The 11,292-nt window shown below is 40.9% G+C and overlaps 1 protein-coding gene across 3 annotated transcripts in view; it reads left to right on the top strand.

Annotated features, from left to right (window-relative positions):
- LACC1 (laccase domain containing 1) overlaps positions 1-11,286 on the top strand; it is a 24,572-nt gene extending 13,286 nt beyond the window's left edge. Inside the window, exons 1-6 of one of the 3 annotated variants that reach the window (XM_009646818.2) lie at positions 1,480-1,686; positions 5,051-5,646; positions 6,992-7,173; positions 7,640-7,805; positions 9,654-9,879; positions 10,337-11,286. In XM_009646818.2, the coding sequence (XP_009645113.1) occupies positions 5,079-5,646; positions 6,992-7,173; positions 7,640-7,805; positions 9,654-9,879; positions 10,337-10,511 (1,317 nt within the window). In that variant the 5' untranslated portion in view covers positions 1,480-1,686; positions 5,051-5,078 and the 3' untranslated portion in view covers positions 10,512-11,286. Of the gene's footprint in view, positions 1-1,479; positions 1,687-5,050; positions 5,647-5,670; positions 5,722-6,991; positions 7,174-7,639; positions 7,806-9,653; positions 9,880-10,336 lie in introns of those variants that run through there. The other 2 variants (XM_035902201.1, XM_035902202.1) reach the window with 2 other exon arrangements.
- The last annotated feature ends 6 nt before the right edge of the window (positions 11,287-11,292 follow it).

Here is an 11,292-nt window from a genome sequence, read left to right as displayed (position 1 = left end):
GTCTTCCCTGTGCCTGGGGCAGCTTTGTTCAGCTTTTTTTCGCTGCTGAGTTTCCCGATTAATTGTATTAAACGACATTTTCTGTCACAATTTGTTCGTGTTTGATAATACGCTGCAGAGAACGCAAGTTTTGCTGAGCACTCTTGGGTTGCGAGGAAGAAGAAGCGTGGCCCAGTTCTTCCTGCTCCACACCGAGCCCTGTTTTGTAGCCACAGACTTGTTTCGGTGCCCACTCGTATTCCTCTGAACTCCAGGTTAAGGAATTTTAACCCTAAATCCCACAGTTTTTATAATTTAATTGCTCATCTCTGCATATGATCTGTTTATTTCATCCCTTCTTTGAAATGGCAGAAGCTGAATATAATACTTCAGCCAGAGACATAATATCAATTTGTGATTTTTCAATCTCATTTTGTATCCTGGATATATTTTCTGACCTTTTCCTTATCTTTCTCAGCATTCTGCACCAAAAGTAACCCCAGTAATTATTTTTTCCTAATCTGGTTGAAGGAAAGAAAATGGTTGTATTGGTCTCCCTCCATCAAGTCCCCTTTTTAATTTTTACTGATCTAGTTCAGACACATTTGACAGTGGGGTGGAAAGCTTCAGGGATAACTGATTTCTGCAAACTTCATGAAAATAAGTGTCTGGGTAGGGAAGGACAAGATACCCACATTGGTTCCCTTTGGGAGGGAGAGACAGGAGGATTCAGCTCTCATCCCTCTGCCCAGGATACGCTGGGAGGAAAAGCTGAAGGGAAAATCATGGGGGACTCCCAAGGTGTGTTCTGGACCTGGCAGATATGTAGGTTTACTGGAGCTGAAGGGAGGGGAGGAACAGGGGACGTCTGATAGCAATTCACAGGAAATCTGATTCTATTAATTCCTCCGTTTAATTCTTCCATTCATGAAAAAATTACTTTTTTTTCTTGACCTTTAGTTGTCGTATACTTACCCGTCATGACTGATTTTAGCACAGTTGAGAAAACGTATTTATTATCATACGATTCTTGGACAAAGGCTGATACAAATCCCTAATTCTTCCACTTGCCTTTTGACCTTTGCATTTTCCTGTCAAAACATGCAGACTTTTTTACAGAGCTCTGTGAAATTTCTGACTGCTCTGAGGAGAAATCGGCATCCTCAGTGCAGGCCCGTGGCCCTGAAGGCTGGCCTCTCGTAACATCTCTCTCTGGGTCCTGCTGATTTTCTAGACTTTCTGCCAAATTCTCCACTGAAACGTGCAGTTACAGCTCAGAAAAGGAACTTCTTTCGGTCTGCGCAAGTTTTCCTTGAACTTCTTTGTGTTCTTCTTCTGTTTTGCTGTGCTGTGCATTTCTGAACCTGGTGGAGGTTGTGCAAAGCTGATGCATTGGAACGTGTGATTGCAGCGGCGAGTTCCATGGCAGGGTTAAAGCTGCTTCCGGGTTTAATGCTACCCAGGCACTTAATTATGCAGGTGCCCTTCAGAACAGTTTGTTATTTCCTGTGGATACTGACAGCAACAAAGCAGGGTCTCATCATAAAGAAGAAAGACAGGTTCCCACTCCAATCTTACCTAGAATAGGAATTTCCATCCTGTACAAACCAGCTGCAAGACTGACAGTGACCAGGGAGATATATAAAGCTGGTAATGTGTGTTTATAGCAGCTGGCATCTCTCAAGTGTAAAAGGATTGTCTACCTGTGTAAGTAAATTCCTGCATTTCAAACTTTGAGTTTGTTTATGAAAACTGCATGTACTTCAATATTTTAATTGTAAATGCTGATTTCTGTTTCTTCAACTTTGCGTAAGTACCCCAAAGTTAAGAGAGGCAGAATTTTTTATTTTAAGCCAGTTTAAGAGGGTTTTACCTATTTCTTTTTTTTCCCCATTTTTTTTTTTTGTCTTTGCTGTTGTTGAAATTTGATTACAAATGTGCTCTTATCCCTGTTAATTTGGGCTTCTTTCATGTTTTCTCTCTCTGGCAGGTGTTAAATATTTCTTGCCTTTTTAATTTTCTGAAAACAGTGTCAGTTCTCTGAGTTTCTGTAAGAAGATAAGGTGATCGATAGGATTCGAAGGTGCGGGAAATTGCCAGCGATCTTGTCTTGACCAACAATGAGCTTTCAGAATTAGATTTCTGGGGTTTTTGAAAGTGGCTTTTGGGGTTTTTTTCCTACCCTCAGCTGTCTCTTCTCTGCAGCCTGGTTTTATTTCCTTCATTGTTGCTTTTCTGTGTTCACTTCACCTTTCTCCTTTTTGCTCTTGTTGACCTCCTCACCTCTCCTCTCTTCTCGTTATCTATCATTTTCTTTTGATTTTCTTGATGTCTGTACAAGAGACTCTTTTTACCCTCCAAATGTTTGTATTGACAGAGTTTCAGAGAGTGAGCGAAACAGCTAACGGGTGGCCTTGGCTTCAAGCTTGTGGAAGTATTTGCCTTGCATTGTGTACTGAAACGAGCAACTCCTTAATAAATGCACTTAATCTTTCCAGATGCAGTGATGTACAGTGAGACTTTCTGTGGAACGCTGGGACTGTAGAGCGTGTTACTTAAAACCCGAGTAGCCATGAATGCATTTCTCATAAGCTACAACATTGCTATGCTTGGCAAGCCTGTATTTTGAGAAGGGTTTTGTTTGGGGGACTTAGAAAGCTGTCAAAAAATGTTATTATGACTGTAAGCAAATTTACTTCTGACACCACTGACCTCAGTAGGACTCTGTGATGCAAAACTGGAAGGATATGAGGGTGAATCAGCCCCATTGTTTCTTTGTGTACATCCTAATAATTGCCCCTGTGGACTTTTTGCAGTACACACACAATGTAGGCATTTACCTCTCCCTTCACAAACACTTTCCTTGTACCCTTTCTTTGGTGGTATTTTTCTGGGGAAGTACAAGGATAAGTGAACCCTACTTACCTTCCACAACTGACACACCTGAAGTGGAGCAATAATTTGTTTTTTCCACTACACCCCTCTGTGGCTGTTGTCCTTGATGGGGACTTGTCTGTCCTTGCTGGGGCTGTTTGCTAAACCTAGATTGGGATCATGTCATATCCTTACAGGCCTCCCACAGAGAGTGTCAGGGTAGGGAAGGGAATATCCTGATTTCCCAAGTCATGGTCTTTGACATGCGTCTGTTTCGACACTGTTTTCTTAGTAAGCAGTGTTCTCTGAAATCTTACCAGCTGTGTGTAAATAATACTTTGAGCAGAATCAAGAGTCATAAATTCCTTGGCAGATGCTTTTATCTGCTGTCACGTTTTGATACTTCTGGTTCACCTGTTTTGATAGTCACTAATTAATCTTTGTAAGCATTCAACTCACAGAAAGGAAAACATCATTTTCAGTCAGGATTATTTTTCTTCCAGTCAGGGGGAAAAAACAATGAAGAAAAACCGGAATGTTTTCTGTAAAACCTATTCTGAATAAATGACCTATTAAAACCAGAAAGGTCTTTGACCTCTCATTTGTGTGTAGAAAGTCTGGGAATCCATTGTCAAGCATAAAGTGCCAAGGAGGACACGAAGTCCACCATGGTGGTAGGCCTCAGGTACACACAGAAGCAGTATTTTTGCAGGAAAATGAAGTGCTGTGAAGCCGGAGCATGCATGGCTCATACAGGAGAATGAGGGCTTGGGGCAGGAAAATAGTGCCAGGCATTATCTGATACGGTTCGTGCTGGTAGCAGAGCATTGGTTTCAAAGACATAAAAAGATTCTCGAGTCCTTTGCTCCTGCAAAGATACTAATTTTCTTGCAAAGGGATTAATATTTGTGCACAATTTGTTACCATGCAAAAAAAATGGTGGTGTTAAGGAATACTCTTAAATGATTACAGGGGCTTACAACTGGTAATAAAGCTGCATGTATTCCTCCTCAATCAAGCACGGTGCTTAGTCATGAAATCTGAATGGCTGTCTGTTCAAGGATCCCAAAGCAAAGGGGTTCTGTTTTCTAGTCTTTTGTTCCAGACCTCTGGAGGCTTGCACTGGAAACTGAAAAATTACCAGAGACAGAGAAAAGAAAATAAGACACTTCCTAGAGGATATGTAAAGCAGGCTTTCATAGCAACAGAGAGAGGAAGAGAAGGATGGAGAAGTTGCCAAAGATGGGCTAGCTGGGCTTGCATCAACAAAGTCCAGGAAAGGAAAAAAAAAAAAAAAAAAAGAACAAACGTCAAAAACTGGAATTATACCCTGGGCCACAAGACAAACTGTGAACTACAGGATGATTTTGGATAAGCTTAACGTGTCTTGATTTCAGAGCAGGGAGCGCAGCTACCATAGTGAAAAAACTGAGGCAGGAAGTCATGCACAGGGTGATGTTATTTTCACTCAGTTCTGTGTACTTCTTGCACTACGAGGTAAAGTTTCAGTAACCTGTGCTGAGTTCCTGTGTGTGTTGAAAAGAGCTATACCGACCATGTGCCCTTCCACACAGAAGTCAGAAATTAGCACATCGATACTTTCAGTAACGCAGAAGGGAGAAGCGCAAAAAGTCTTGTGAAGGCTTGTGGGAAAGATGTCGCTGTGCTCACAGCCCAGCACCCCAGCTGCCAGGAGGGGTAGTAGACATGAGCCCCACCTCAATGCGAACTGTGTAAAATGCCTCCAAAAAAATTGTTACAGAAGCTCCTCCAGTCCCAGCAAGCTGAGGGACCTCTGTACTTGGTTCCCCTTGTGGGAGCTTGGAGGAGGGCCCAACAGTCAGAGGTCAAGAAGATCCATTAGGTTAATGTGGGTTAATTGGTGCAATAACTCTGATGTTATGTACTAACCTTTTATCATCCCTGACCTGGGAAAAACCCGAGGTAGGCGGGGTGGTAGGGAAATACCTAAATACTTGGCTAAATACATAATAATTTTAATTTCTGCTACTTTTCTTTTGCTGCAATTTCTTTTGATGCAGTGAGGAAATCCTAAGACAATAATTGCTGCTATGCCACCTTCTCTACACAGTATCACCAAAAGCATTGCCTTAATAACATAATTCTGTGTTTGGACTAATGATGCTATCTTGCCTTTTTGTTTCTTTTTCATGTTTGGTTACTGGCTACTTGGCAGTTGTAGGAATCTTTAAATATCCTGGAATATGGTGGAAGCAGTGCTGATAGATCTGTTCAGCCTACCAGTCAACTTGCAGAACACCACCCAAGGATTACTACGTAACGCGCTGGAATCTGTTGAGAAAAGCTCTTCCATCCCTGCTCCATTTGTCTATGTCATGTGTTGCCAGAGGCAGGGGAGTGAAAGGAACGGTGAACAAGAGTCCTCACTTCCAGGTCTGAGAGATTTTCAGGGTCTGAAGAGAAGACTGGAGGTGGTACGTGCTCTGACTACAGCTGCTGCTTTGTACACCATCAAACAAAGACTGGATGAAAAAGACCTAAGCATCATTAAAGTTATTCTCCCTACCCTAAGAAAAGACTTAATGAAAGTATATATAGACCATCTCTTTACAGCAGTCTACCAGTTTGAATTTGAGGATTTACAGGTGGCATCTGACTGTGAAAACCTACAGATCGCTGAACCTCAGAGCGAAGAGCAAACGTTTCCTACCCAGGATGTGGCACTCATCCGAAGCGAGATTCAGATGTACTTGGAAGGCCTGCCAAGCCTGAAAGGGGAGCTCACCATCCTCAGATCTTTCCTGATCCCAGGTAAAGAGAATCCCAGCTAACAGATTTCACAGAGACGGTTCCCAAGCATGCTTCTTCAAGGGAATTGCAAAATGGGTAAGATTTGGAAATGTCTTCAGGCAGCAAATAACTCTGTATGATGTTGCAATAGTGCATCATGTCTGTAAGAGGGGGAAGTGTCAGTAGAGAGACAGCAAAAGACTGGCCAGTCTGTTCCAGGCCTGGGGCATGATCAGAGGAAAGAGAGGCCCAGGTTTAGTGGGAGCATTACTGCAGACAGTGTAATCTGTGTGGGAATTACACACTTTGAGAGTTACCATCGTCTTCTGGAAAGGCAAGACAGGAGCTTCTCCTGGTCTGCAGCCTCATGCATGCCTGGTTAATCAGACTGATATCTTAGTGTCTCTGCCATGCATGGCATGACCCTGTTTACTGCAGCATGACTCTCAAGTGGTGTGATTATGGGGTCTCATGATTCAGAGGATTCAGGGGAAAGCTGAGAGGTTTGCCACTGCAAAAACTTGGAACTTATATGTCTGAAATGATCCAGAGCCTGAAAGGAACATGAGTTACTTAAAGCCATGTTTGCCTTCGTTGTGCTTCAAGTTTTTGACACTGACTTCGAAAGGACCACACTGCATAAAAAGAGACTTCAAATCTCAACTCTGATTATGTCACTAAGTTTGACAGCTATTAAGGTAGCAAATATACCAGTTGTGGGTCTACCTTTCTGTGTTAAACTTTGCCATGCAGACCCCCTCCCTCCCATCGCTGCCAAGAGCAGTGATTGCATTTGGTGCATGAGGCCACCATAAATGATCTGCACTGTAAAAACAGAGGATTTTTCAATAATGCTAGAATTTCTCAGTGCTTTCAGTGTACCTTAGAAAGATGTTTGAGATTCAGTGAAGTCTTCAGGACTAGTACTTCATTTGCCAAAAAAGCTTGGGAAATGCCATCTGAGAACATTTGTTTAAAAATCTACTCTCATTTTCCTCAGTGAGATACCTCTTCTCTAGGGTTTGTACTACAACTCTGCAAAAAGTCAGGCTAAATCTGCCAGGACTCCTTGCTCAAACCCCTCTACCTTGGCCTCAGAGGATTATGATTATGAGCAAGAAGGAAACTTAGAATCCTTAAACTTAAATGCCACAGCTAAATAGGAGATAAAGCAACACTCAACTTGATTGGCTGATTCCAGGTCTCTTCAGTATTAAAGCATTAAAGGTCTGGTCTTGTGTTGAAAGCAATAGTTTGTTGTCTTTTTTGCTTGGCTGATTCCAGGTCTCTTCAGTATTAAAGCATGTTATATCTGGTCTGGTCTTGTGTTGAAAGCAATACTTTGTTGTCTTTTTTGCCTTGCCAGATGATATCTTCCTACATGGCTTCACCACAAGGGCAGGTGGCATCTCCTACATACCAACCCTAAGCTCCTGCAATCTCTTCAGCAGTTCCAAGCGGAGGGACCCACAAGTTGTTGTTAAAGAAAATCTCCGCAGGCTAGCCAGTGCTGCAGGATTTAACCCAGAGACTTTTCACAGAGTCAAGGTATCTTATCAAACAATGGATTTATGTAAATGGATCAGGTCTTCCTTTGTGCATCACTGGCTAAAACTGCAGGCATTATTCTTATCTTTCTCAGCAAGATATTCTAAGAAGCAGGACAATTAAAACATTTATGCTGGCAGTTTATCTGTGGGAATAGCCATCCAAGCTATCAGCCATTTGGCGTTGTATGGAGCATAAGCACTGTTTCTTCCAAGTATATTCTAACTTTTAACTTAGCACAGAGTAGAATAATCAGATAAATGACCAGAGCAGTTTCTCTTAAAAGAAAAATACACCACCACTTCAATGGTGGCTTTCTACTGATACGTCTGCGTGGCATTTGAACAAGGGAGTGCCTGATTTCCATGCAGAAGAGTGTTTCGTGCCAAAGAAAAATCCCTGCGTTAGTCAGAACTGGGTTTTTTCGCTGCCATGTCACTGTCCATGTTCTGTTTTTGTCTGACAGGTTGATCATGCTAACGCTGTGCATATTATGGGAAAGACAGAACCTGACAGCTATGATGGAATAGTTACGAATCAGAAAGGTGTAACGATAGCAGCTCCGGGGGCTGATTGCATACCTGTGCTGTTTGCTGATCCTGTCAGAAAAGCCTGTGGTGCTGCTCATTCTGGTAGGTATTTTAAGTCACAGAGATCAAAATAACTAGGAGACCACTGGAAAGGGAGTTTGGGACTAAGGATTATAAATTAACAATCAAAGGAGCACTGAGTGAGAATGAATAATGCAAGATCACATAACAGTAAAGAGCCTGACCTGTTAAGTTTGCATCCTGCCAAAACAAGATTAGTCTTGACAATAGTTTGTTTCCCAAACTATGGGGTTTTTTTATTTTATAAATGTAATAATTATTATTTATGTATTTGTACATTTATTTTTCTGATCTGGTAGCCAAAACCAAATAATTTTTTTTATGCTCTCACTTCATCTGTAAAAAATGGCTACAAAGCCATGCCCTCAACAATCATTTTGGATCAGAAGAAATATTTGTCTGACTCAAACCAAATGGGCATAAAACTGAAGCAGGGATGGTTAGCACAACCTGGGGTTATGCCTGACTTCAGAAGATTTCCCATCTGTTAGGCTAGAATACATAACCTGTGGTGAGATTTTCTTGCTGGGGCTGTTTCATTTTATAAAAAAGTCTGTGTTTTTGAGGTCAAGTGGAATGCACAGCTGAGAGTGTCTCCTCAACTTTGATGCTAGTGCAGCCCTCTTGATATGGTAGGAAGATTCACCTCTGCCTAGAACTTGTGAATACCACCTTATTCATACAATTCTTCATGCATTCAATAAATAAGCCAAAATAAATTCAAAATTGTGAGTCATCATAAGATGAAAAAAACTTTAACTTCCCTTCAGTAAAGTTGTTGTGCCCCCCCCACCCCCACCCTGTGCCTAGCAAGCTTAGGTTAGAGAAAGTGAGAGGAATGAGAACTGTGGCATGTCTGTCTGGGAGGAGAGGAAAACGATGGGGTTTTTAATGGGGAGAAGGGATGGAGAGAATTTTATCCACTCTTGAAAGTTTTAATAGTTTTACACTGTAAGTGTTCAAACCTAATTACTGTAAAATATTTAAATCTGTAGTTGCTCCTTTCTCCGCTGCCTCTTCATTTATCTAGTCCCTGACACGCCACACTGTTCCCCCAAGCCACACTGCTGCCTTCTCCAAGCATACCTCCTGGCTCTAGCCTGAACTAAGCCTTCCATTTCCCAAGTTTTGGCCTTCATTGCCACATCATAGTCCTTGCCAGGCTTCCAACTACCTTTTCCTAAATCCTTTTCTTCCCACCCAACCCCACCTCAGGTCAGTTTAATTTGAACACATGTTGCTATGTATGCAAATAAAGACAATTAGGTATAAGGTCATCTCAATCTTTGGATGTAGAAAAGCAGAGGAAAACTTACTAGCGTATCTTATCCTTTGGTATGACACACACCTTGTGCAATGCAAAGACTTTCCGGGACTCAAACTGAGATATGAAAACTCAAAGCTGGGCTTTCTTCTGTCTATTCCAAGCAACACCTCTAGCTTGAGCCTATTTTTTTTTTCTAAAATAACACTAAAAACATTTTCAGCATATTATAAAAACAGAGTTCTGACTATTACATATTTCTGTTATCATATTCCCATTTAAACATTTCAAGCACAGAGGAGCTGTAAGGTATGCTCTAGTTGCCCAAACCAGGACACTGGGAAAAAGGAATCCTGGAATCCTAATCTAAACTCTTCTCTCAAGTTTCCATCTCCACAAAATGATGATATCAGCAAACTGACAGTTGTTAATGTGTTGGGTTGATTTTTTTTAAAAAAAACTTATTTATTACTAGCTATTATGATTTATTTTTAAATATAAATATATCTGGTCATTTGTACCTTTAATAATAGCATATATTTGACTCCTATAAAATTAAAGAAACAATTTATACAATTTTTTTTTCAACCTCTCATTTCTTACAGGATGGAAAGGCACGTTGTTAGGAGTTTCTATGGCCACAGTAAATGCTATGGTATCTGAATATGGCTGTAACGTGAAAGATATCCTTGTGGTGCTGGGCCCATCTGTAGGACCTTGCTGCTACAAACTTCCTCACGAATCAGCTAAAGAATTTCACAGAATCGATCCAAAGTGTGTGAGACTATTTGACTCTGCAAGTCCTTATATTGATATTAGAAGAGCAACGCGGTAAGTCAACTGAGTGCATTTCCATGACTCACACTTTTTTTTTTGTGCTGAGTAGACTCAGCTTAGAAGAACAAAAGGTTAATTCCACATTAGTTATCAATAATTATATTGATATTCTATTATCCAGCATTATTACGGTGAGGGTCCTCACCATCTTAAAGTACTCTCTAGTACTTTGCAGGTCAACAAATTATACCTTTGAATGAATCAAATCTGCTCACCTTTGCTGTGTTTCAATTATTATTTTACTTTTAGTTTATGGTTTATAGGCAAATGTTCAAATGAAATGTGGTTTTATTGGTAGCAAAAAAGCAATTATTTTACTCTAATACTGGAAAAAAAGAAAAAAAATAAAAGCAAATGAAAGTCCCAACCCAATTGGTACTTGAGGTGCTGTCTTAAGGAATGTGAGGATGTACAAAAAGTACTGTTTTCTGTTTCTCTTACTTTCTTTAAGGATTCTTCTTGAGAGCGGTGGGATTCTTCCTGAGAACATCCAAGATGATTCTGTGACAGACCAGAACCAAAATATCACCTTCTGTACTGCATGCCACCCTGATAAATTTTACTCTCACTTTCGTGATGGCACTAACTTCGGGACACAGATTGGTTTCATATCAATCAAAGACTGAGATAGTATCTCTTACTCTTGAATAGTATTTAGATGATGAAGTCTGGTGCATTGCCTGGCATCCTGCTCTCCTCGTAGAAGTTCCTCCTCCTTCCTTTCACAGACTTGCAATAGGGAATTCATGGGTCTTCAGATTCTCTTGCTTCTTCCCTTCCCTGCCATTGTGAGGCAAGAAGAAATGTGTAAGGTGTGGGGCTGGTAATTCTGGTGTGAGACAGGGTCTAATGGAAGCAAGGACAACCCACGCCAGTGACAAAGCCCTTCTGCGAGACCAGATGCAAGCTCCCATTGTCTTGCCTTCCTGACCAAATATATCCCAGAAACCTCACTGTCTTAAGGTGGTGAAAGCACAAAAATCAAAGTGTTCATTAGCTTCTGGATGAGACTTCTGAAGGAAGTATGACATTACTGATATAGGACAGGAAGCCTGTGTTGCACATTAACTGTTTGAGAACACCCAGCTTTGGCAGTTTCCCCTGAAGGTTAGCCTTATGGAATTGTGTGCCTAGGATTGTTTTTCTTCTTTGGATTAGTTTAAAGAAGAGCTCCAAAACACTTACAGGACTTTTCCTATGGAAAATAACTTCAAAGTTAGAAGCAAACAAGATCCTTTGGGGCAGACATTGAAAAGATATGAACCCTCACCATTCTGTATTTTTTGACTGTAGAAGAAGTAGGACTCTTAATACGATGTGATATGTATGTTGATATTTCCGTAGAATTTTTTTCTTTGAACTATTGGTGCTTTGCTAATATGCCAGTAATGAGACAGTCTCAGGAAT

This window comes from Egretta garzetta, unplaced genomic scaffold (assembly GCF_000687185.1).
Source record: "Egretta garzetta isolate BGI_Z169 unplaced genomic scaffold, ASM68718v1 scaffold269, whole genome shotgun sequence".
In the NCBI taxonomy this organism is placed as follows: Eukaryota; Metazoa; Chordata; class Aves; order Pelecaniformes; family Ardeidae; genus Egretta; species Egretta garzetta.
The sequence above is the reverse complement of the archived record's forward strand: the minus strand, read 5'-3'. Positions and strand labels throughout refer to the sequence as shown.